Source organism: Pristiophorus japonicus, chromosome 9, assembly GCF_044704955.1.
Source record: "Pristiophorus japonicus isolate sPriJap1 chromosome 9, sPriJap1.hap1, whole genome shotgun sequence".
NCBI lineage: Eukaryota > Metazoa > Chordata > Chondrichthyes > Pristiophoridae > Pristiophorus > Pristiophorus japonicus.
This window is the reverse complement of record NC_091985.1, coordinates 213,797,303-213,824,936: the sequence shown is the minus strand read 5'-3', so window position 1 is coordinate 213,824,936 and position 27,634 is coordinate 213,797,303. Positions and strand designations below refer to the sequence as shown.

The window sequence follows — 27,634 nt, the reverse complement described above, 5'->3', positions numbered from 1 at the left end:
CATAGCACAAACTGACATATAAAGGTAAAAATCCACACGCAGATACCAGAAACTTGACACCCCACACATCTACCACAAACTGATGGTACAGAAAAAAAACACAATCACATCCCAGAAACTGACAGGTACATATTAATTCCTACACTCACACAGCAGTAACTGACAAGTACAAAATAAAACCCACATTCACATAGCAGAAACTGACAGGTACAGAATGCAATCCACACTTAGATAACAGAAAGTGACCGATTCAGATTAAAAATACAGTCACATATCAGAAACTGACAGGTGCCGATTAAATCCCATACTCCCATACCGGAATCTGACAGATACAGAATAAAATCCATACTCCGATCCGAAAAACTGACAGATACTGGTCAATATCCAACACTCACATACCAGAAGCTGACAATCTAGTTTAAAGTACACACTGATGTACCAGAAACTGACAGGTACAGAATAAAACCTACACTCATATATCAGAAACTGACAGGTACAGAATAAAACCCACACTCACATATCAAAACTTGACAGGTACAAAATAAATCCCAACTCACATAGCAGAGACTGACAGGTACAGAATAAATCTCACATTCACTTCACAAAAACTGACAGGTAGAGTATGAAACCCACACCCATGTATCTGAACAATAATATGCAAGTAAAACCCATACACTCCTGTCGGAAACTGACGGAAACACACACGCCAGAGGCTGACGGAATGAGTAAAACAGTTTAGGCACTCGTACCCCAGTGTCAGACTCACACAATCGTTATTTCAGTTATTCGGATGATAACTAACATGTTCTCAAGGTGGCCCATTAAATTAGTGATAAAAGCAACTTGTGAAATAATCCTATTTTTGCTAATTTAATTTGTGACAAAAAGATGGTCTGAGCATGCGCTAAATACATGCTGCTCCTCCCCTCCCCTCCCCACACAGTGTTTAAACCGACGGGAAGGGCCCATGTGAGCTCCCCTCCCCCAGCTCTGTCAGTCGCTGCCGTTTCCTCTGTGCTGGGCTGATGATCATTTAACTCAGATATCCCAGGCCCGAGTAAGGGAGCAAACAGCAGCCTTCTTACAGCAGCTCATCGCATTGGGATTATGTCCGCAGATGGGCTTTGAGTCGGGGTAAGTTCAGCGGCAGTCGGGGGCTGTTTGTAAGAGGTGGAGTGGAGCAGGAACTAGTTCTGGAACATGGAGTGAGTGGGGGAAGTGGGAGCCCATTCTCGGGCCGTGTGTACAGTGTAAGGTAACAGAGAAAGTAAATCACCTCGCTCTTTCAAATCATTGCTGCTTTCTTTCCCCAAATCAGTAATGAATGTTCCTGATTCAGTTCCAATCTCAGTGTCTGTTGTTCTTGGACATTGAACAGTGGAAACACAGCCTGAGAGTGAGGATGTGAGGAGTTTCACAAAGTGCATCTATTGCAGGCACCAGAAGAGGAATGTGACAGGAGACATTTCAAAAATGGGTTATTTTGTTTTGGTGCGTTGAATTCTCCAGAATCGTGTTGAAGGTGATCGAGAGATACATTGTCGCCCCCTCAGAAACATCAGGATTCGGTCACTGTGACATTCTGTTAATGACACAGGCCCTTAACTCGGTTCCAATAGACTGAGAACAATTGTTGTACAGCCCAGGTACCTGTGGTTATATTCCAGGAAGCGATTCAGAATTTTACAGGTAATCCCATGGGAGTGGGAGATATAAACCTGGACTGTGCCAATCGGGTGTTCCCATTCATGGACCAGTGCTGGGTTTGGGTTGTGTCTGGATGCTGATAACTTACTATAGAACCGTCCTATACACCTGGTGTGGTGAATCTGAGTGTCGCTGTACTGTAGTGAGGTCAGACAATGTCACTGTTTGTATCACGGATTCCTCTCTCCAGATACTTTACTTTATTATAAACATATACATTCATTACAACTTTATTTTTATATTCTCTCCATCACCTGTCCATATCATAACTAATAGTGTTCTCCTATTATTATTCTCAGAGCAAAATACTTCACCAAGCCAGAATAAATGTGATCTTTCCTCCACCCGGAACACAAGGAACAGTGCAGGCAGCTCCTTCTCACACTCAGTAAGTACATTATCACTCACAGAGCGCAGAGACACAGAACTGACCTCAATCATATTGTCACAGGCAGCAGAAGCTGTCAGTCCCACAGTAATCCAAATTTCCAGAGTTATGTTATGAATCCCAGTCACTTGGAGCAGTACAATAATGTGTTGTTTCAAAGTCCAATCATATTGCACTGAACGGCAGATCCAATTTCACTCCCTTACTCACACACATGAACAGATAGACTCTGACACAATGTCAATCCATATTGATGTCTGTACAATGACTCTCAAACCCAACAGCTAACATACAAGAGAAGAGAAATGGACGAAATGGATTGAACCAAAACTCCTCCTGAGACAGTCATCAATAATCGCAAACTATCATCCGCCTACAGCAGGTGGAGAAGGAACTAAATCCAACAGTCACACAGAGCAAGAATAGCTCAGTACAAGAGACTATCAATTACATAATGAATCTCACATTCACACACATCACCAGTCTAACAGATACATAATCAATCCCACACTCTCACATATCACCAGTCTAACAGATACATAATCAATCCCACACTCACACACAGTACCAGAGACTGAGAGAAACATAATGATACACTCAGACACATTGAATGACAGATTGAGAGAGAATCACAATCACCTCCAGTACCTGAGATTGACTGACTGACTGATAGTGAAACCCACATTCCCATACCAGGCCCTTACAGCTACAGACAAATACTCACACTCACATTCCAGAGACCGATAGATAGAGTAATACCCACACTCATATTCCAGAGACCGATAGATACAGAATAAAACCCACATTCACAGATCAGAAAATGACAGGGACTGTGTAAATCTGACACTCACATACCAGAGAATGTAAGACACAGAATGAAACCCACACTCACTTACCAGTAATTGACAGGTACAGAGTGAAAACCTCTCTTCCATACCATAAACTTACAGGTATAAAGGAAAAGCCACACTCGCTAACCAGAGACTGACAGATACAGAATAAATACTACACTCACTGGTGGGCATAGTCTACAGGCCCCCGAACAGTAGCTACACTGTTGGATGGAGTATAAATCAAGAAATAATGGAGGCTTGTAAAAAAGGAACGAGAATAATCATGGGCAATTTTAATCTTCATATTGATTGAACAAATCAAATAGGCCAAGGTAGCCTTGAGGAAGAGTTCATCGTATGTATCCGGGATAGTTTCCTTGAACAGTACGTTGCGGAACCAACTAGGGAGCAGGCTTAGATCTGGTACTGTGTAATGAGAACATAAAAACATAAGAAATAGGAGCAGGAGTAGGCCATTTGGCCCCTCGACCCTGCTCCGCCATTTAGTAAGCACATGTCTGATCTGATCATAGACTCACCTCCACTTCCCTGCCCGCTCCTCATAACCCTTTATTCCCTTATCGCTCAAATATCTGTCCATCTCCGCCTTAAATATATTAAATGGCCCAGTCGCCACAGCTCCCTGGGGCAGAGAATTCCACAGATCTACAACCACATGAGAGAATAAATTCCTCCTCATTTCAGTTTTAAATGGGCAACCCCTTATTCTGAGACTATGTCCCAAAGTTCTAGTTTCCCCTATGAGTGGAAATAGCCTCATTGCATCCACCTTGTCGAACCCCCTCATTATCTTTTATGTTTCAATAAGACCCGCCTCTCATTCTTCTGAACTCCAATGAGTATAGGCCGAACCTACTCAACCTCTCTTCATAAGTCAACCTCCTCATCTCCGGAATCAACCAAGTGAACCTTCTCCGAACAGCCTCTAATTCAAGTATATTCTTCCTTAAATACGGAGTCCAAAACTGTACGCAGCACTCCAGGTGTGGTCTCAACAATACCCAGTACAGTTATAGCAGGACTTCTTTGCTTTTATACTCCATCCCCCTTTGCAATAAACACCAACGTTCCATTTGCCTTCCTGATTACTTGCTGTACCTGCATACTAAGTTTTTGTGTTTCATGCACAAGGACACGCAGGTCCCTCTGTACTGCAGCACTTTGCAATTTTTCTCCATTTAAATAATCTGCTTTTTTATTATTTTGCCAAAGTGGACAACCTCACACTCTCCCACATTATATTTGGGACGGACTCCACTTGGAACGTGCTGAGGCTAGGGTCCTGGTGAATCGAATAACTAGGTTTGCTGAGAGAGCTTTAACTAATCAGTTGTGGGGGTGGAGGTTTCAGGTGAGCAGAAACCTAAAAGCTCAAAGAACAAGATGAAGGCAATAGAGCAGGGTAGCATTGGGGGAAACAAAAACCAAAGCATGACAGGAAAGGACATAAGAGTGTATCCGAAACTGGGCCATAGCAGGAGAAAAACCATGCTGACGCTGCTTGACTGAATTATGCTTTTTCAAATGTTGTGCTACAGATGTTAGGCTAACTGGTCTTCTGACTCTGTTGTGAAGCACCTTGGGATGTTGTACTACATTAAAGGTGCTATATAAATAAAAGTTTATTTAATAATAATGGAAAGCTGCAGGTTTGTGCGCTGCCACCAAGATTCATCGAGATGTAGAGTGCATGTGTGGCCATCTTTGCAGAGGAGCAAAGTGTGGGCAGGGCTACAGGGTCCCAGTGAACCCAGCCAGGGTCAGCACCTTCAGGTGAGGGAGAGGGGAACCAGTGAGTGTAGAACTGAACCCAGCCAGAGTCAGCACCTTCAGGGGAGGGAGAGGGGAACCAGTGAGTGTGGAACTGAACCCAGCCAGAGTCAGTACCTTCAGGGGAGGGAGAGGGGAACCAGTGAGTGTAGAACTGAACCCAGCCAGAGTCAGCACCTTCAGGGGAGGAGAAGGAGGGGAACCAGTGAGTGTAGAACTGAACCCAGCCAGAGTCAGCACCTTCAGGGGAGGGAGAGGGGAACCAGTGAGTGCAGAACTGAACCCAGCCAGAGTCAGCACCTTCAGGGGAGGGAGCGGGAAACCAGTGAGTGTCGAACTGAACCCAGCCAGAGTCAGCACCTTCAGGGGAGGGAGAGGGGAACCAGTGAGTGTAGCACTGAACCCAGCCAGAGTCAGCACCTTCAGGGGAGGGAGAGGGGAACCAGTGAGTGTAGAACTGAACCCAGCCAGAGTCAGCACCTTCAGGAAAGGAGAAAGCGGTGAACCGGAGAGTTTAGAACCCTGACAAAGTAGATGGTGAAAACTGGGAGTGGAGGACAAGCTGTCTTCAGACGTGCGATGTGTTTGAATTTCAGCACAGGGAGGACGGAGAGTGTATGGGATAGGGGATTTACAGCTTTGGAGGAACAAGAGAGGCAAGAATGTTTCATAGAATCTAGAATTGTCTGTTCTGAATTTCTGTCCTGTAATTGCAGTAATGGTTTTTGTAAACTCCTTTTCCATGGTATTAGAAGGGAAGGATTTGCAGACGGGAAACTCAAACCAAACTTCGCATCAAGTTCTGACTGAATCACTCGATTCCTCAGGACCTGAATATCATCGGCCTTTGAATGTGGAAGGAGAAATGTTTGTCTGTTCTGTCTGTGAGAACAGATTTCAAACATCAGTGTGATTGGAAAAGCACCGAGACACACACAGCCGAGTGAGAGTGTTCCAGTGCACTGACTGTGGAAAGAGCTTCAACCAGTTACACAGCCTGAAAAAACATCGCACCATTCACAGCGGGGAGAAACTGTATACGTGTTCTGTGTGTGGACGAGGCTTCAACTGATCATCCAACCTGGAGAGACACCCGCACCACGGAGAAACCGTGGGAATGTGGGGACTGTGGGAAGAGATTAATTTGCCCGTCTGATCTGGAAGTTCATCGGCGCAGTCACACTGGGGAGAGGCCATTCACCTGCTCAGTGTGTGGGAAAGGATTCACTACCTCATCCGACCTGCTGGTACACCAGCGAGTTCACACTGGGGAGAGACCATTCACCTGCCCTGAGTGTGGGAAGGGATTCATTCGGTCATCCTTCTTGCTGGTACACCAGCGAGTTCACACCGGGGAGAGGCCGTTCACCTGCTCCATTTGTGGGAAGAGATTCACTCAGTTATCCCACCTGCTGAGACACCAGCGAGTTCACACTGGGGAGAGACCGTTCATCTGCTCTGAGTGTGGGAAGGGCTTCACTCAGTTATCCAACCTGTTGACACACCAGCGAGTACACACTGGGAAGAGATCATTCATCTGCTCTGAGTGTGGGAAGGGCTTCACTCAGTCATCCTACCTGCTGATACACCAGCGAGTTCACACTGGGGAGAGGCCATTCACCTGCTCTGAGTGTGGGAAGGGATTCACTGTGTCATCCCGCCTGCTGAGACACCAGCGAGTTCACACTGGAGAGAGGCCATTCACCTGCTCCGTGTGTGGGAAGGGATTCACTCAATCATCCAACCTGCTGAGACACCAGCGAGTTCACAAGTGACTGCAGTGTTTGGATTCTGCTGTTATCCCAGACTGAATCGTGTCCATTCTGACAATTGGGGTTTCTTTCTGCTGATACTGATTACCCCTATAACTGGGCTGGAGTTTAATATTCTGGATATTTGACCAATTAATCAATGGGAAATGGGTCAGATAAAAATAATGCTGATTGTGTTTGCATCCTGTTTAACTGTTTAAACAGCTTTCTTCAAATACTGAAAGCTGCAACAAATGGAGCTAAACTTTGTTGAACAATTGATGATAAAATGAATTGAATCTGCTGGTTGGTTTTGAATTTCTCTGGGATGGAGCTGGACATGATGTGCCTTGAAATACCGCCGGTGTCCAGTAGATGACGGTGTCCCTCCAATTAACCTCGACTGAGAGGAGCGTGACTGCCCCCTAGAGCAGGAGGAATGACGGCAGCTCAGCGTCAGACACTGAACATACTGCACCCCCACAGTAACATCACACACTGCCCCCCTCCCTGGGGCAGCTCAGAGTCAGACACTGATCTCACTCTCCCCACAGGGACATCACACACTGCCCCCTCCCTGGGGCAGCTCAGAGTCAGACACTGAACATACTGCACCCCCACAGTAACATCACACACTGCCCCCCTCCCTGGGGCAGCTCAGGATCAGACACTGATCTCACTCTCCCCACAGGGACATCACACACTGCCCCCTCCCTGGGGCAGCTCAGGATCGGACACTGAACATACTGCATCCCACAGGGACATCACACACTGCCCCTTCCCTGGGGCAGCTCAGCGTCAGACACTGAACATACTGCACCCCCACAGTAACATCACACACTGCCCCCCTCCCTGGGGCAGCTCAGAGTCAGACACTGATCTCACTCTCCCCACAGTAACATCACACACTGCCCCCTCCCTGGGGCAGCTCAGAGTCAGACACTGATCTCACTCTCCCCACAGGGACATCACACACTGCCCCCTCCCTGGGGCAGCTCAGAGTCAGACACTGAACATACTGCACCCCCACAGTAACATCACACACTGCCCCCCTCCCTGGGACAGCTCAGGATCAGACACTGATCTCACTCTCCCCACAGGGACATCACACACTGCCCCCTCCCTGGGGCAGCTCAGGATCGGACACTGAACATACTGCATCCCACAGGGACATCACACACTGCCCCCTCCCTGGGGCAGCTCAGGATCAGACACTGAACATACTGCATCCCACAGGGACATCACACACTGCCCCTTCCCTGGGGCAGCTCAGCGTCAGACACTGAACATACTGCACCCCCACAGTAACATCACACACTGCCCCCCTCCCTGGGGCAGCTCAGAGTCAGACACTGATCTCACTCTCCCCACAGTAACATCACACACTGCCCCCTCCCTGGGGCAGCTCAGAGTCAGACACTGATCTCACTCTCCCCACAGGGACATCACACATTGCCCTCTCCCTGGGGCAGCTCAGGATCAGACACTGAACATACTGCACCCCACAGGGACATCACACACTGCCCCCTCCCTGGGGCAGCTCAGGATCAGACACTGAACATACTGAACCCCACAGGGACATCACACACTGCCCTCTCCCTGGGGCAGATCAGAGTCAGAACTTGGAGGGGAGGATCCAGTTTTTGTGGACGATGTAGGAACCCACAACATAGGTAGGATTAGAAATGAGGTTCTGCTCAAAGAATTGGAGGAATTGGGGTCTAAATGAAAACGCTGAACCGCAAAGGTAATAATCTCTGGATTGTTACCTGAGCCACACGCCAAATGGTGTAAGGATAAGCAGATTAGAAAGTAAATGCGTGGCTCAAAGAGTGGTGTGGGAGGCATGGGTTTGCTTTACGGGCACTGGCACCAGCACTGGGCAAAGAGGGAGCTGTTCCACTAGGATGGGCTTGACATGAACTGGGTAGGAACCAGTGTCCTGGCGAATCGAATAACTAGGGCAGTAAACAGGGCTTTAAACTAATGAAGGTGGGGCAGGGAGATCCAGGAAAGTACAGCACGGTTTAGATAGAGAAAAAGCAACAAAAGACATGCCAAGACTCAAGAGCAGAGCAGAGTTTTGGGTAAAAACAAACAGAGTGGGTCAGGAATGGACAGAGAGGCATTACTGACTGAGGAGACATCAGAGAAAAATAGAAAAAAGCCAAAACTAAAGGCACTCTATCTGAATGTACAAAGCATTCGCAACAGAATAGATAAATTAATAGCGCTGATAAAAATTAATAGGTTTAATCTAATAGCCATTATGGAGACATGGTTGCAAAGTGACCACAGTTGGAAACTAAATATTCCAGGATATGGAACTTTTAGAAGAAATGGAAAAGGAGGAGGGGTAGCCCTGATAATAAAGGATGGGCTAAAGACGGTAGAGGAAAACGATCTTAGCTCGTAAAATCAAGAAGTAGAATCAGTTTGGGTGAAGCTAAGAAACAGCAAGGGGCAGAAAACATTGGTGGGAGTTGTTTATAGGCCCCCAAACCGCAGTGGTAATGTAGGGCACAGTATAAATCAGGAAATTAGAGGTGCATGTAACAAAGGTAATACAATTATCATGGGGGACTTTAATCTGCATATAGACTGGGCAAACCTGTTATATATGTAGACTATAGATATACTCTCTGTGTAGTCACTGTATAGTTGCATAAGTTGGAGACTTTACCTGATGTACTGTCAATAAGGTTTACACTGTGTACATACTATGCTGACACCACTAGAAGGTGCAACTGGTGGAGACCGGGGTTTCCTGCCCTGGTGGCAGGGGCTGTATAAAAGCAGAGCCACCATGCAACTGCCTCACTCTGCAGTTTGGAATAAAGGACCAACGTCACTACAGTTTGAGTACAACACATTGCCTCGTGGAGTCATTCATAAGTGCATTACAAACATAATAACTGATGACGAGTATACAGACTTTCATGCGATTATGGCTATCTTTGGCACACTGAGAGGGTGATGATTGGGATGCCTTCACGGAAAGACTCGAGCATTATTTCGTGGCAAACGACTTGGCAGGGGATGTGTACTCATTGGCGGAGAAGCGCAAGGCTATACTGCTGACCAGTTGTGGGCCCGAGGTCTCCCGCCTCGTCAGGGACTTGCTGGCACCCACGAAGGCCAAGGATAAGACATACGATGAGCTGAGTGAACTAATTCGCGACCAACTAAAACCAAAGGAGAGCATCCTCACGGCCAGGCACAGATTCTACTCTCACCACAGACCTGAGGGCCAGGAGATTGCAAAATATGCTGCGGACCTCAGGAGACTTGCGGCACCATGTGATTTTAGCACGCACCTCAACGAAGCATTGCGAGACATCTTCGTTATGGGAATTGGCCACGAGGACCTCCTTCAAAAGCTATTATCGGCTGACACCACAGTAGACCTGCAGAGGGCCATCAGCATCAGTCAGGCGTTCATGACCTCGACCTGCAGCACCAAGCAAATTATTCATCCTGTGGACTCAAATCCGACAAGTACTGTACACAGAATTGCGCCTTTCACAGGCAAGACTGTAGAATGTGGCTCTGCCCAGGGCAGAGAGCACAGACCTCAGGGTTCCAGAACTCAGAGTCCGCCAAGGGGTGCTAATCGAGTAGCATCATGCTAGCATTGCGGAGGAAACCATAGGGCTAACCAGTGTCGGTTTGCTGAGTACGTATGCAAAGCCTGTATCACGAAGGGCCACCTCCAGTGTATGTGTAAAAGAAATACGACTTACTCAGTGGGCATATGATAATTTGGCCAGAGTGGCAGCTCAACCCCAAGAAGAAGTGTATGAAGTGTATACCTGCACCACCAATTGTCCTCCAGTGAAAATAGAAGTCGAGATGAATGGCGTTCCAGTCTTCGGAGCAAGCCAGTCGGTGATGAGCCAGGATGCCTTTGAGAGTTATGGAACAAAAAACGACCCGAGCTGGTTTCATTACAGGAAAAGTTGCGCACCTACACCAAGGAGCTGATCCCAGTCCTTGGTAGTGCGGTTGTAAAGGTAATCCATAATGGCGTGGTGCACAAGTTACCTCTGTGGATTGTTGCAGGTGATGGTCCAACACTACTCAAAAGAAGGTGGATGGGGAAGATACAGTGGAAATGGGAAGACCTCTTCACTCCGGCAATCGATGTCCCCCGTGCTCAGAGGCAGAGCAAAACCTCACTGTAGCTCGGGCCAGGCACCAGAGAACAGACCAGCGCAGCGCCTGAGGCACAGACCATCCATCAAGACTGCGTGACAATGATCCGACCAGAACGATCTAAAAGCACCTTCCCGGCTCCAGTGGCAGGACTCCTGGGGAGGAAGATCGAATTTACAGGCACTCTTCCAGCTTTTGTGGCAGAATCGCGGGAGAGAAGGATCAAGGCAGTCGACCTTGAGGACAGAGGCAAGATGGCGTCCTTGCTGCAGTGAGGTGCAGCATGGCTGAAAAAAAAGAAGGCCATGGCCATACCACGAGGACTTGATTGGGGTAAAGCCAACAGGGTTCTCTTAAAGGAGACCTGCAACCAACTGAACTTAAAGAGACATTGCATGCATGGTAATCAATGTAACGAACTGATTAAGATTTTGAACAAAATGTTGCAAAATATCGGGAATAGAGTGTCCCCAAAAGTAGCAAACGAGCGAATTCGGGAGGGTAAAGGTGCTGATCCTGATACCCTGCCCCAGGTCTATCCCATGCTGTAGGCACCCCGAATGGCACTATTCGTCACGGACCTGGAAACGGAAATGGCGCCAATACGCGCAGTCAGCCGCCATTGCCCACCACTCGGGTGGAGACGGCGCAGCCCCCAGACCCAGTCGCTACCTCGGCCATGTCCGGGAGCGAAAGGTCAGAACCAACGAGTTCCCCGAATGGGAACTGGAACAGCCAGGTTCAAAACACCATTAGAGAGCAGGCAGAAGATTCTGCAGCCCTCAAAGGAGGACAGGAAGGCCATACACATCTGTGGCTCTGCCCACCATTAGGCAATGGCAAAGGCCCAGAGTCCTGGCAAAGTGAGCGAACCAAGCCCACCCCAGTAGCAGGGGGTGCAGCGCCGCCATCAGACGACCAGGACCCCATCCAGTTTCTCTGGAACCAGCGTCCTTGCATACCTGTACTGCTACCTGAGTACTGACCATGACTGAACCATGAATGCAATCTACCCAATCCTGGCGCATGACCGTAAAACGTAACTAATGTAAGTCCCTGAACCAATTAAAAAACGTTTCTGTAAAAACCTTTCTTTGTACTTTCACTGTGTCTAATCCTATATGTTAATGTAATGGGCCAGCTGCATGATCTCGCTGTGGGGGGCGGGGGGGGGGGCGGCGGGGCGGGGGTGGGGAATGGATGTTTGGACACACACATGGATCACACACACAACCCACTGGAATCACCACTGCATCATCAGACCATCCAAACTGGTAACCACTACCCAAAGTTGTGGCAAAAGGACTTGGGGGTTAACAGGGCGAGAGCCAAGCCAAAGCACAGCCAAGGTGCAAGGGCTACTGGCACTTAAGTCTGGGGAGAGCTAAGCCAGAGCACACAGTGCAAAGGTAATTGGCAGAAAGGACTTGGGGGAGAATGATGTTATATATGCACACTATAGATTTACTCTCTGTGTAGTCACTGTATAGTTGCATAAGATGGAGACTTGTTTACCTGATGTACTGTCAATAAGGTTTACAATGTGTACATACTATGCTGGCACCACTAGAGGGTGCAATTGGTGGAGACCAGGGTTTCCTACTCTGGTGGCAGGGGCCGTATAAAAGCAGAGTGACCATGCGGCTGCCTCACTCTGAAGTTTGGAATAAAGGATCAAGATCACTACAGTTTGAGTACAACACGTTGCCTCGTGAAGTCATTCATAAGTGCATTACAAATTTGCAGTAATATTGTGGAGGACGAATTCATGAAAGGTATACAAGATGGTTTTCTAGATCAATATGTTGAGGAACCAACTAGAGAACTGGTTATTTTAGATCTAGTATTGAGCAATAAGAAAGGGTTAATTAACCTTGTAGTAAAGGGGCCCTTAGGGAAGAGTGACCATAATATGACAGAATTTTACATTAAGTTTGAAAGTGATTTAGTTAAATCTGAAACTAGGGTCTTAAATCTAAACAAAAGAAACTATGTAGGGGAGAGTTGGTTAAGGTAGATTGGGAAACTACATTAAAAGGTATGACGGTAGAAAATCAATGGCTAGCATTTTAAAAATTAATACATAATTTACAACAAACATACATTCATTTAGGGCACAAAAACCCCACAGGAATTGTGATCCAACCATGGCCAACAAGAGAAGTTAAAGACGGTATTAGATCAAAGAAAGATTCTTATAATGTTGCCAAAAAGAGCAGTAAGCCTGGGGATTGGGAAGATTTTAGGATTCAGCAAAGGAGGACCAAGAAATTGATAAAGAAAGGGAAAATAGAATATGAGAGTAAACTAGCAAGAGACAAAATAACAGATTGCAAAAGCTTCTATAGGTATATAAAAAAGAAAAGATTAGCAAAAGTAAATGTGGGTCCCTTACAGGCTGAGACAGGAGATATAATGGGGAACAATGAAATTGCAGGGAAATTAACGCATACTTTTTGTCTGTCTTCACAGAAAAAATGCAAAAAACTTGCCGGAACTACTGAAGAACCAAGGGTCTAGCGAGAATGAGGAACTAAAAAAAATTAGTATTAGTAAAAAAATGGTACTGGAGAAATAATGGGACTGAAAGCCAATAAATCTCCTGGACCTGATGGCCTACATCCTAGGGTATTGAAAAGGGTAACTGTAGAAATAGTGGATGCATTAATTGCCATCTTGCAAAATTCCATAGATTCTAGAATGGTTCCCGTGGATTGGAAGATAGCAGATGTAACTGGGCTATCTAAGAACAGAGGAAGAGAGAAAATGGGGAACTACAGATCAGTTAGCCTGACATCAGTCATAGGGAAAATGCTAGATTCCATTATTAAGGACGTGGTAACAGGCACATAGAAAATAATAAGATTAGGCAGAGTCAATACAGCTTTAGGAAAGGGAAATCATCTTTGACAAATCTGTTAAGAGTTTTTTGAGGTTGTAACTAACAGAATAGATAAGGGGAAACCAATGGATGTGGTGTATTTGGAGTTTCAGAAAGCATTCGATCAGGTGCCACATGAGATAATTAAATTATGGCTCATGGGATTGGGGGTAATGTACTAGCATGGATTGCGGATTGGTTAACGGACAGAAAACAGAGAGTAGAAATAAATGGTTCATTTTCAGGTTGGCTGGCTGTATCTGGTGGGGTACCACAAGGATTGTGCTTGAGCCTCAGCAATTCACAATATATATCAATGATTTGGATGAGCGGACTAAATGTTATATATCCAAATTTGCTGATTATAGAAAGCTAGGTGGGACCGCAAGTTGTGAGGAGGATGCAAAGAGGCTTCAAGGGGATATACAGGCAGGCTAAGTGAGTGGGCAAGAACATGGTAAATGGAATATAATGTAGGTAACTGTGAAGATACTCACTTTGGTAGGAAAAATAGAAAAGCAGAGTATTTTTTAAATGCTGAGAGAAGTTGGTGTTCAGAGGGACCTGGGTGCCCTCATACAAAAATCACTGTAAGTTAACTTGCAGGTACAGCAATCAATTAAGAGAGCAAATGGTATGTTGGCCTTAATTACAAAATGATTTAAGTATAAGAGTAAACGCGTCAGTGTAATTATATAGGATCCTTGTGAGACCACATCTGGAATATTGTGTACAATTTTGATCTCCTTACCTGAGGAAGGATGTACTTGCCATAGAGTGAGTGCAATGAAGGTTCACCAGAATGGTTCTTGGGATGGGGGAATTGCCCCATGAGGAGAGATTGAGTAGTCTACAGTTTAGAAAAGTGAGAGTCAATCTCTTTGAAACATGCAAAATTCTTACAGGGCTTGATAGGGTAAATGCAGGGAGGATATTTCTCCAGGCTAGGGAGTCTAGAATAAGGGATCAGCAATTTAGGACTGAGATGAGGAGAAATTTCTTCACTCTGATGGTGGTGAATCTTTGGAATTCTCTGCCCCAGAGGGCAATGGAAGTTCAGTCTTTGTGTATATTCAAGACAGACATCGGTACATTTCGATGCTGATGTCGATGGCAGACTGGATCATTGGAGATGTCCAGCTGTGTCATAAGAACATAGGAGCAGGATTAGGCCATTTGGCCCATCGAGCCTGCTCCACCATTTAATAAGATCATGGCTGATCTGATCATGGACTCAGTTCACTTCCCTGCCTGCTAAGGGAATCAAAGGATATGGTAATAATGCAGGGAAGTGGAGTTGAGGTAGAAGATCAGCCATGATCTCATTGAATAGCGGAGCAGGCTCGCGGGGCCAAATGGCCTACTCCTGCTCCTAGTTCTATGTTCTTATGGTGACAGTAAGTAACAGGATAGGTAAAGCCAAACTGCAGGTGTACAGGTACAACCAAGGGGTCAATCTACCCAGTGACCAGAGGACACATGACTTATGAAGATGGGTTGAGTAGGTTGGGCCTATACACATTGGAGTTCAGAAGAATGAGAGGTGATCTTATCTAAACCTATAAGATAATGAGGGGTCTCAACAAGGTGGGTGCAGAAAGGATATTTTCACTGATAGGGGAAACTAAAACTAGGGGACATCGTCTCAGAATAAGGGGCCACCCATTTAAAACTGAGATGAGGAGGAGTTTCTTCTCTCTGAGGGGTGTAAATCTATGGAATTCTCTGCCCCAGAGAGTTGTGGAGGCTGGGTCATTGAATATATTTAAGGCGGAGATAGACAGATTTTTGAGCTATAAGGGTGTAAAGGGAAGTGGAGCTGAGTCCATGATCAGATCAACCATAATCTTATTGAACGGCAGAGCAGGCTCCTATTTCTTATGTTCTTATTTTCTTATGACACAGCTGGACATCTCCAATGATCCAGTCCGCCATCGACGTCAGCATCGTGTTGGATCAATTGCTAAAAATGGTTCCTCGTTGGTTAACTGACAAAAATGGAAAACAAATGCTGTAGCTCGTTATGAAATAGTCTGTGTCCGGTTCTATGCTGAGATGCAGCTCCCCACCTCCCATTATATGAAGAGAGTTCGACGTGATCTAACCGAGCACTTTGAACCTCATTGATGCCAAGATAGAAACAGTCTATAATTTATCGAGAGCCGAAATGTGGAAGGAGAAAGATCTGGCTATTGCTATTTATCTGTGTGTCTTCCATCTCTTTTGTCACCTCTCCTCAACCCCTCTGCCCCCTTCTCCCTCTCTATCTCTTTGGGGGGGGAGGGGGGGGTTGTTCCTTTTTCTGATCAGCCAGCTCTCTCTGTGACAGTCATCCACTTTCTATCCGTCTGTCCCTCTCTACCTTTCCTCCTTTCTCTCTATGGTCTCTCCCTGGCGTGTGGCCACTCCCTCTCAAACGCAGCCATACCAGGCCACAGTCCCTCAAAAAGGCAAAGTCAGGGCCATGAGGGATCTTCTTATTCATTAATGGAATAAGGACATCGCTGGCAAGGCCAACATTCATTGCCCATCCCTAATTGCCCGTGAGAAGATGGTGGTGAGCCACCTCCTTGAACAGCTGCAGTCCGTTTAGTGAATATACTCCCACAATGCTGTTAGATAAGGAGTTACAAGATTGTGAACCAGCGACCATGAAGGAACGGTGATATATTTCCCAGTCAGGGCGGTGTGTAACTTGGAGGGGAACTTGGAGGTGATGGTGTTCCTATGCGCCTGCTGCCCTTGACCTTCTATTTGCTGGAAGCCTTGGCGAGTTTCTGCAACTTGTAGATGGTACACACTGCAGCCACGGTGCGCAGGTGGAATGTCACCAAATAGACAAAAACAGGTTTGTTAAAACATATAAACAGCAACCAACAGCAATCCCAGCCGCTCAGATCAGGTATAACTGCCGTGTACTCTGGGTTGTAACGGTCCACATTAAGGACACAAATGAGATAATAACAAGGCATTGTTGTGTGTATTGTACCACATTGTAATGCCAGAGTCCAGGAGAGTTTGGAGGGAACATGATGAATGGTCTGAGAATAATTGTATTATGGGCAGGAGGTTAAGACTGACCAATGGCTGTGCTCCTGGAAGTGCAAATACGTCCCGCTCATACAGCTGTGTGGGGCAGAAGAAACAGACAGAAGGGCGGATATAGAATGACAGACTTTCCAATCTGCTGTCCATTCTATTACAACCACGGACCGCGACCTCTGCTGCAGACCCGGGATCACAGGATGGGGAAAATAGCAACCATCGCAAAGAAATGAAGGGACACCTGATCAGTGGACTCCTGGTAAACTAGGGGAGTGAGTAGGAGCTGGAACTCCAAATAGAGACATACTAATGATTAAAAAGGTTTAGATTCCAGAACTTACTGATAATAGAGTTAAACATGTGAGGCTAAGGACACAGGAGTTAAACTGTGAGTAAATCCTTGATGGTTGTGACTGCTCCCGTGAGACCCGCAGTGGATCCCAGCAGAGGATCCGGCTGTAGATCATCACAGACCATGTAGGGAGTACAAGGTACTGAAGGATTCTATCATGGCTCTTTAAAGAGAGGAAACATCCCCGATAAAGCATTATACACAAAGGTATAGTCCCAGAGATTCAGAACACATGGGAACAGCTCTTGTAGTCTGTCCACAAGTGAATGAGACCTTGAGGTCCGGTATCGATTGATAGAAATTCAGCGCCAGGATCAATTTCTCTGAGACCCTCTTTCCCGAATTCACTGATCTCCGGTCACTCTGAGCAAAGCCGAGCCTCTCCCCGCCATGGCCGGTGATTCCGGCAGGAAATAGTTTGTAAAGTTAGCTTATACCTCACCTGGGAGTGCGTGATCCTTACATGTACCGGGATTTCTGTCCTGTATTCATACCATGCTGTACATTGTGTGTTTCATTTGATGGTGTCAGAGGAGCTGCAGGCTGCTTTGGCCACATGCTGTATCTGAGTTTGTTCTGCTTGATGAATGACTACACAGTGAGATTTACACTGTATCTAACTCCTGTCTATCTGCTCTGGAAGATTTTGATGTGACTGTGTTGAGCGAGCTTGACTCTGTATCTGAAACGTGCTGTTTCTGTCCTGGGAGTGTCTTATGGGGCAGTGTAGAGGCAGCTTTTCGCTGTATCTAGCCCGTGCTGTACCTGCCCTGGGAGTGTTTTATGGGGCAGTGTCGAGGGAGCTTTACTCTGTATCTGAAACGTGCTTTTTCTCACCTGGGAGTGTTTGATGAGGCAGTGTAGAGGGAGCTTTTCGCTGTATCTAGTCCGTGCTGTGCATGCTCTGGGAGTGTTTGTTAGGAGTTTGTAGAGGGACCTTTACCTGACCTGGGAGGGTTTCACGGGATAGATTAGAGGGAGCTTTACTCAGTATTTATCTGGACTTGACGTGTGAGTGTTTTATGGCCACTTTAAACATGCTTTACAATGTATCTAATACATACTGTATCTGACCTGGGAGTGTTTGCTGGGTAGTTTAAATATGCTTTACACTGTATGTAAGCCAAGCTGTACGTGACCTGGCTGTGTTTGAAGGGACAGTGTAGATCAGTGATGGGAAAAATACGGCCCGTGGGCCTTTTCCGGCCCGCTGGATGGGACAGAAATAGAACGCGAGCCGGAGCTCGAGCTGTACATTCGTCTATCCATTTTCATTTCTCATGGATCAGAGAACCGAACTGCAGCCAAGGAAAAACAATAGTAATACTTCATTCAAATTAATTATTCGCAAAATCGATTCTTCCCAGCACGATTAAAAGGATCCGTTCCGTGAGCCTGGGCCCCAATGGCGGACGTGCCTACCCAGAATGCACTGCATACTAGAATATGCCCTTTACATTTTAGAGTGCAGTCATGACTGCTCATCTCCACAGATCTTTTACCGAAGAAAGTGACCGGCGCTGCATCTTTCCTCTCCCTATATCCAGAGTATGACGGCAGGGGAGTTCTCATCTGTCACCAATTGGGCCGGCATTAGTAATCTTTGCAGAGGGACATAAGGATGCCTCAGGTGGGGAATTGAAGCTGACACAGGCTCTAAAGGGGCTACAGTTCTATTTCACAGCACTGATTTACAGAGACCAGAAGATACCACAACATTTTCAAATTTTTATCTTTGATTCATTTCTAGGCGGTATCGAATTCATGTTGTGATAGCATCTGACTATTATCTGAATTTATGTTTATGCAATGTTCTTGTTTATCAAATACTCCATCGAATTCTTTTCCGCACACGGTCCCTTTCAATTTGCTGCTCGGCCACTAGGCAGCTGCACATGCGCAGTGTCTCTTCCAGCGGCAGGAGCTGGGGAGCAGCCTGCGCGGGACCGCGCGATTGTTGCTGACCGTGCGGCCACGCGCCTTAGCGCCAACATTGGTGGGCGGCCCTCAACAGCTCAACAAAACTTGTTAAGTGGCTTTCAGCCCATATAATTGCCCAGCCCAGGCCTAGGTGATGGAAGCCATGGCAAGTTGCTGCATCTTGTAGATGGTACACACTGCAGCCACGGTGTACCAGTGCAATGTTAACAAATATAAACAGCAATCCCAGCTGCCCAGATCAGGTGTAACTGCCGTCTATTCTGGGTTGTAACGGTCCACATTAAGGACACACATGAGATAATAACAAGGCATTGTTGTGTGTATTGTACCACATTGTAATGCCAGAGTCCCGGAGAGTTTGGGCGGAACTTGATGAATGGTCTGAGAATAATTGCGTTATAGGCAGGAGGGTAACACTGACCAATGGCTGTGCCCCTGGAAGTGTAAATACATCCCGCTCTTACAGCTGTGCGGTGCAGAGGAAACAGGCAGAAGGGCGGATATAGAATGACAGACTTTCCAATCTGGTGTCCATTCCATTATAACCACGTACCGCGACCTCTGCTGCAGACCTGGGGATCACAGGATGGGAAAATAACAACCATCGCAAAGAAATGAAGGCACACCTGATCAGTGAACTCCTGGTAAACTAGGGGAGTGAGTAGGAGCTGGAACTCCAAATAGAGAAATACCACTGATTAAAAAGGGTTAGGTTCCAGAACTTACTGATCATAGACTTAAACCTGTGGGGCTGAGGGCTCAGGAGTAAAACTGTGAGTGATGCCTTGCTGGTGTGACTACTCCAGTGAGATAACGCACTGGATCCCAGCAGAGGATCCGTCTGCAGATCCCCACAGACCATGTAGGGAGTGCAAGGCACTGAAGGATTCTATCACGGCTCTTTAAAGAGAGGAAACATTCCCGACAGACCATTATACACAAAGGGATAGTCCCAGAGATTCGGAACACATGGGAACAGCTCTTGGAGTCTGTCCACAGCTGAATGGGACCTTGAGGTCCGGTGTCGCTTGGTGGAAATTCAGCACCAGGATGAAGGGGCCGCCCATTTAAAACTGAGATGAGGAGAAATTTCTTCTCTCAGGGGGTTGTAAATCTGTGGAATTCGCTGCCTCAGAGAGCTGTGGAAGCTGGGACATTGAATAAATTTAAGACAGAAATAAACAGTTTCTTAAACGATAAGGGAATAAAGGGTTATGGGGAGCGGGCAATGAAGTGGACCTGAGTCCATGATCGAATTAAATGGCGGAGCAAGCTCGAGAGGCCGTATGGCCTACTCCTGTTCCTATTTCTTGTTATGTAAGATTGGTCTTTCCTGACCGCTGGGCCTCTGTACCTGCCTCGGACTGGCACGGCTCTCTCGCGCCCTCTCCTGGCCCGCTGTATAATGTACGATTGCTGGTTGAGGGCCTTTCTTTAGTCTGCTCACCACATCCTCCCAACCTGACAGCCACCGACTCAATGCACATTTTATTATATTGTTTGGATTGCCGGAAAGCACACAATGGTTTGTTCTGAGTTTTATGGATTCACTGAACATTGGACCCTATAGGTTCTCGTGAATGACTTGGACAGGTTTCATCATGACATGTAATCGACCAGTAAAACTGGAGCTGATGGTTTTTTTTAAACTGCCAGGCGAGGTTTCAGTGTCAACTCATTCTTGCCACTGGACCAAGACCTAACTCTATCAAGCCCATGTGGTGGCTGGTGTGCAACGGCACCACATGTTAAAAAATCCATGCAGAGGCATCTTCCACCCTTCAGCATGTGGTTCAGGACGTGGAATATTAGGTCCTTCATTGAAACACTTGTGAACTCATTCCTTTTTGGCATGGTAGCAAGTCATCCTCGATACAAGGGACCGCCTATGATGATGATGATAGCCTTCCCTAAATGCATTACCTCACACTTCTCCAGATTGAATTCCATTTGCCACTGTTCTGCCCACCAGACCAATCCCTTGCTATCTTCTTTCAGTCTGCAGATTTCTTCTTCTTTATAACTGTACAGTCAATTTTTATAACACCTGCAATCTTTTTAATCATACCCCCGCCATTCACGTCTAAGTCATTGATATAAAACTCAAAAAGCAAGGGACCAAGTTCTGGGAGGATCATGGGGATGGAGGAGATTTCATAGATAGGGCAGGGGTGGCCATATGGAGGGATTTGAACATGAGAATGAGAATTTTATAATCTAGAGATTGCTGGACAGAGAGCCAATGTAGTTCAATGGACAGTGACGTGTGAAAGGGACTTGGTGCGAGTTAAGTTATGGGCAGCAGAGTTTGGGTGAGTAAGTTTTTGCAGGGAGCAAGATGGGAATCAGGACAGGACAACATTGGATTGGTCCCGCCTGGAAGGGACAAAAGCCTGGAAGATTTTAGTGGCAAAAGGGGCGGAGCATGGAGAGGGAGCTATGCTGTACCTGCTTTGGGAGTGTTTGATGGGACAGTGCAGAGGGAGTTTTGCTCTGTACCTAACCGGTGCTGTACCTGCCCTGGGAGTGTTTGATAGGATAGTGTGGCGGGTGGGAAGGAGGGAAAGAGGGCAGGAGGGAAGAAAGGAATGAAGGAAGGGAATGGGAGGGAAAAAAAAATGAAGGAAAGCAGGAAAGAAATAAAGAAAGAAAGGCTCTTCATGTTTTTGTGAATGAGTTGAAAAGAACAGGTTGGTTTCTCACAACACCCAACCTCCTGTTCTCACTCCTTTACTCATTGAGAGAACAGCTTAAAATAAAAGATGTATCTTTCTGTATTTCTCCCATCCCCAGAATGCCCATGCTCACTGATCTCCTCCTCCTCCTCCTCCTCCTCTCCCCATCTCTTTCCCAGATGCGAGCTCAGAGTATCCGCTAGACTCCCGCCGCTGTCTCCAGATTTTTCAGGAAGGGCATGGAACTGAAGTGTGATGTCACGGGGCCCAGTAACCTTGACATGTCCTGGTACAGACAGGGCCCGGGGAGGGAGTGGGACTAAAGTGTGATGACACGGGTCCCAGTAACCCTGACATATCCTGGTACAGGCAGGACCCAGGGAGGAGCTGTAGTTGATGTTTTACTCACTAACTGTACCAAGTGTGAATCCAGAGGGGACAGTGGACAGTTTTACCGCCGAGCGACCGAGTGGCAACGAGTTGAAGCTTAAGTGCTCCAGCCTGTGGGCGGAGCAGTCAGCCATGTATTACTGTGGCTGGAGTCTGCACAGTGAGTCTAAGAGATGGAGGGGCTCGACACAAACCCCAGAGGGGCAGAGAGCACCTGTGGGACATAAAATCTCATGGTGCCTCGTCCTGTTGGGTTTATTCTGCAGAGCAAATGTGTTTTGACCAGAAGGGATATAAAATTAGATTTTAAAAAAGGCAATGGAAAAGGTGCAAAGAATGATTAAGTTAGATGTAGAGAAGAACGATAGAACGAAAGGAAGGTTAGAAAGGAAGATAGAAAGATCGATAGAAAGAATAAAAAGAATTGAAATAAATAAATTAAGAAAGATAGAAAGAATGATATGTAAGGAAAGAAGGCAGAGAAAAAAAGGATAGAAAGAATGAAAGACAAAGGAAGAAAGAAAGAAAGAACGAAAGAAGAAAGAAAGGGAGAAAGAATGTAAGAAACAAGGGAAGAATGATAGAAAGGAGGAGGCCATTCAGTTCCCTCGAGTCTGTTACTTAGGAACAGGAAAAGCTCATTAAGCCCCCTTGGGACCATATGCACAGGAACCAGAGGAGGCCCATTCAGCCCCTCAAGTCTGTCACCCGGGAACAGGAGGAGGCCCATTCAGCCCCTCGAGTCTGTTGCATAGAAATAGGAGAAGGCCCATTCATTCCCTCGAGCCTGTTACATCGGAACAAGAGGAGGTTATTCAGCCCCTCAAACCTGCTCTGCCAGCCATTGAGATCATGGTTGACGTGTTGATCTTCATTCTATCTGACCGCATTTGCACCATATCCCTTGATACCCTTACCAAACAAATATCTGTCAATCTCAGTCTCAAAGGCTCCAACTGACCCCAGCCTTAACAGACTGTTGAAGGAGAGTGTTCCATATTTACACTACCATTGTGTGAAGAAGTGTTTTTTGATGCAGCGCCTGAACGACCTAACTCTAATTTTAAGGTTATGCCCTCTTCTACTGGACCAGAAGTAGTAGTTTCTCTCTATCTACCCAATCAACTTATTTTAACATTAAAAAACTCAGTCAGTTCACCATCGAATCTTCTATACTTAAGGTAATATAGGCCAGGTTTTTGAAATCTGTCCTCATAATTTAACCCTCTGAGCCCCGGGTATTAGTCTCATGAATCTGCCCTGCACCCCTCCAAGTCTATTACATCTTTCCTGAGATGTGCTGTCCAGAACTCAGTACTCTAGATGGAGGCTAACTAAGGCTTCATATGCCACAAGCAAAACGTCTTGCCCATTGTATTCCAGATTCCTCGAGATAAAGGACAACATTCCTTTAGCCTGTTTGATTTCTTTTTTCCCTGTTTACCGGCATTTAGTAATTTATTTACCTGAGCACTTAAAAGCCCTTCCTCCTCCACAGTTCCTAGCTTCCCACTATTTAGAAAATACTCTGATCTATCTTTATTAGGTCCAAAGTGGATGACCTCGCTCTTGCCCACATTAAATTCCTCCTTCTGCTGTTTTGACCGCTCACTTAATCGCTCTATGATTCCTTCGCTGCAATATGTCTTAATGCAATTATATAGGGCTCTGGTGAGATCACACCTGGAGCATTGTGGACAGTTTTGGTCTCCTTACCTAAGGAAAGACATACTTAAGAACATAAGAATTAGGAGCAGGAGTAGGCCATTCGAACCCTCGATCCTGCTCCACCATTCAATGAGATCATGGCTGATTTTCTACCTCAACTCCACTTTCCTGCATTGTCCCCATATCCCTGGATTCCCTTAATATTCAAAAATATATCGATCTCTATCTTGAAGGTACTAAAAGACAAGAGCCTCCACAGCTCTGGGATAGAGAATTCCAAAGATTCACCATCCTGAGTAAAGAAGTTTCTCCTCATCTCAGTCCTGATTGGAAGACCCCTTATCCTGAGACTGTGACCCCTGGTTCTAGACTCCCCAGCCAGAAGAAACATCCACCTTGCATCTACCCTGTCAAGCCCTGTAAAAATGTTGTATGCTTTAATGAGATCAGCTCTCATTCTTCTAAACTATAGAGAATATAGGCCTAGTCTACTCAATCACTCCTCAGAGGACAATCCACTCATGCCAGGAATCAGTCTGGTGCATTTCCTCTATGTTAAGTATACCCTTCGGTAAGACCAAAACTGTACACAATACTCCAGGTGCAGTCTCACCAGGGCCCTATAAAGTTGCAATAAGAGGTCTTTACTCTTGTACGCAAATCCTCCTGCAATAAAGACCAACATACTATTTCCTTTCTTAATTGTACCTGCATGTTAACTTTCAGTGATTCGTGTACAAGGACACCCAGGTCCCTCTGAACACCAACATTTCCCAATCTCTCGCCATTTAAAAAATACTCTGCTTTTCTATTTTTCCTACAAAAGTGAATAACTTCACATTTCTCCGCATTATATTCCATTTGCCATGTTCTTGTCCATTCACGTAGCCTGTCTATATCCCCTTGAAGCCTCTTTGTACCCTCCTCACAACTTGCATTCCCACCTAGCTTTGTATCATCAGCAAACTTGGATATATAACATTTAGTCCTCTCATCTAAATCACTGATATATATTGTGAATAGCTGTGGCCCAAGCATCAATCCTTGTGGTACCCCACTAGTTATAGCCTGACAACCTGAAAATGACCCGTTTATTCCTACTCTCTGTTTTATGTCCATTTACCAATCCTCAATCCGTGCTAGTATGTTATCCCCAATCCCATGAGCCCTAATTTTGTTCAATAACCTTGTGTGGCACCTTATCGAAAGTCATTGCTTTTCTACCATCATACCTTTTAATGGAGTTTCCCAATCTACCTTAACCAACTCTCCCCTCATACCTACATCGTTTCCTTGGTTTAGATTTTAGAGCCTAGTTTCAGAGTTAACTAAGTCACTTTCAAATTTAATGTAAAATTCTATCATATTATGGTCACTCTTGCCTTTGGGCCCCTTTACTACAAGGTTATTAATTAATCCTTTCTTATTGCACAATACTAGATCTAAGATCTCTCGTTTGTTCCTCAACATACTGATCTAGAAAACCACCTTGTATACCGTCCATTAATTCGTCCTCCACACTATTACTGCAAATTTGGTTTGCCCAGTCTATATGCAGATTAAAGTCCCCCATGATTATTGTATTAACTTTGTTACAAGCACCTCTAATTTCCTGATTCATACTGTGCCCTACAGTACCACTACGGTTTGGGGGCCTATAAACAACTCCCACCAATGTTTTCAGCTCCTTGCTGTTTCTTAGCTCCACCCAAACTGATTCTACTTCTGGATTTCCCGAGCTAAGATCCTTTCCCTCTGCTGTCTTTATCCCATCCTTTATTATCAGGGCTACCCCTCCTTTTCCATTTGGCTATCTCTTCTAAAAGTTGCATATCCTGGAATATTTAGTTCCCAACTGTGGTCACTTTGCAACCATGTCTCTGTAATGGCTATTAAATCAAACCTATTAATTTCTATCTGTGCTATTAATTCGTCTATTCCGTTGTGAATATTTCACGCATTCAGATATAGTGTCTTTAGATTCAACTTTTTTCTATTTTTCTCCGATGTCACCTTAGTAAGTAATGCCCTATTACCTTTGTTACTCTCTCTGTCCCTTCCTGACCCACTCTGCTTATTGCTACCCAAAACTCTGCTCTGCACTAGAGCCTTGACATTTCTCTTGCTGCCTTTTCTCCGTATCTAAACCATGCTTATACTTTCCTGAATTCTCCCCCCACCCACTTCATTAGCTTAAAGCTCTGTGTAATGCCCTAGTTATTTGATTTGCCAGGACACTGGTTCCAGCCCAGATCAAGTGGAGCCCATCCCAACGGAACAGCTCCCTCTTTGCCCAGTACTGGTGCCAGTGCCCCATAAAGAACACCTCTGCCTCCCACACCACTCTGAGCCACACATTTAACATTCTAATCTGCTTATTCCTGTAACAATTGGTGTGGCTCAGGTAACAATCCAGAGATTATTACTTTTGAGGTTCAGTTTTTTCATTTGGACTCCAACTCCTCAAACTCTTTCAGCAGAACCCCATTCCTAGTTTTATCTATGTCATTCATTCCTACATGGCCCATGAAAACTGGATCCTCTCCTTCCCATTCTGTTGGGGCTCAAATTTCCATATTGCCGATTTTTAGCGGTGATGAAGAGTTACGGTCGATTTTTTTGTGCCCGATTACGACAAAAAAAAGTTGCAACTTTTGCCGTTTTAAATTTTGAATTTGGCGCGATGCAGATTGTCCTAAAGCTCTGTCGGTGGAGCCTAAGATCTGAGCTGAAAAATGGAGGCAGCCTTCTGTACATGCACCAAAAACAAATCCCCTTTTCCACATGACGAGTGTGCCTGCGCTTGCACAGTACACTTCCTGGTCTGCATTCAGCCGTTTTTAAACAGACAATTGTGTGTGAGAACTTGCTTGTGAGGAGAAAAATCAGAGCTGCAATATGGGATCAGGGGACAAGGACCAAGAATTTCCTACCAGAAGAAGTCGAAGCCTTGGTTTCTGTCATTGTGGGCCGATGGCACGAGCTTCAGAACAAAGGTCAAGTTAAAATAAAGCCAAAAGAAATGAACAAATGCTGGGACAAAGTTGCAGAAGATTTCTGTGGAATAGTGACCACCCTGATGACCAGCTGGCAGTGCAGAAAGTGGCAGGACCTTGGCCAAGCAATTGGTGTAAGTAATATTTTCATTTATGCACTGGAATTACAATTGTAAGCGTGACCATGTGTGTGTGCCACCCACCACAGCAGACAGACCTCTCGCTAAAGTTATTTTTGTCTTTGTAGAGGAAGGTGGCACATAACAGAGAGCAAAATCGAACTGGAGGAGGTCCGGCAAATCTGCACCCACTGACACCCCTGGAAGCGAGGGTCGCTGGTATGATTGGTGCTGGCTCTAGAAGGTCAACAAGCTGGGCCAAGACACCAGAGAGAGGGTACGTCCTGCAAATTCCACAGTCTGGCTTGGTGAAATGTTGAGTACTGCACGGGTTAGCCAGGCTTCAGTTCATGGGATATACTCTGTCAGCAACGCTTCAGTTTATGCAATATGCTTTCATTCATCGTGCTCCTTCAAATGAGCCTGCGCTGTGTGAGCCTACTCATGCCACCCTGCCCTCTCTCCTGCTACTAACCCATTGTCTTGTCTGTTATATTTTGCAGAAGTTGCACCCATCCCTGAGGAAGCACAACCTGATGCCGCAGATCATTCAGACACAGAGGAGCCTGAACATGATCATGTCTTTCATGCCTAGCTTCCAGAGGAAGAGCAGGACGAGGATGAGCAGGGGGGTGAGGGGGGACGGGGAAGCCCCCAATCGTGACACTGTCACACTGAATCTGGAGGAGGTAGTACCACCCATTGATGTGCCAGCCCCTTTCCAGACTACTACGAGTGATGTGACATTTCATGGTGTCCCACATTGAGAGGTTGTGGGTCCCAGTGAGTTACAACAAGCCACACCCAGGATGAGGAGGGGAAGGAGAGCTCGACAGTGCTCTCCTGAAATGCAGGATGCAACAGACGTGGTTCAGACATGGCAATGAGTAGGGAGTGCATTGATATTACCCGATCACGCCTGGAAACCATCAGTGGGGTGGG

General features: G+C 46.0%; 1 protein-coding gene and 1 pseudogene across 5 annotated transcripts in view; both read left to right on the top strand.

Moving 5' to 3' along the window:
• LOC139273631 (zinc finger protein 239-like) overlaps positions 1–27,634 on the top strand; it is a 75,219-nt gene that overhangs the window by 37,470 nt on the left and 10,115 nt on the right. For 3 of the 5 annotated variants that reach the window (XM_070890613.1, XM_070890618.1, XM_070890614.1), the window contains 2 exons: positions 2,007–2,095; positions 5,472–5,804. In XM_070890613.1, coding sequence (XP_070746714.1) covers positions 2,007–2,034 — 28 coding nt within the window. In that variant the 3' untranslated portion in view covers positions 2,035–2,095; positions 5,472–5,804. Of the gene's footprint in view, positions 1–2,006; positions 2,096–5,471; positions 5,805–27,195; positions 27,306–27,634 lie in introns of those variants that run through there. The other 2 variants (XM_070890617.1, XM_070890615.1) reach the window with 2 other exon arrangements.
• LOC139274114 (zinc finger protein 585A-like) overlaps positions 5,438–27,634 on the top strand; it is a 452,513-nt pseudogene continuing 430,316 nt past the window's right edge.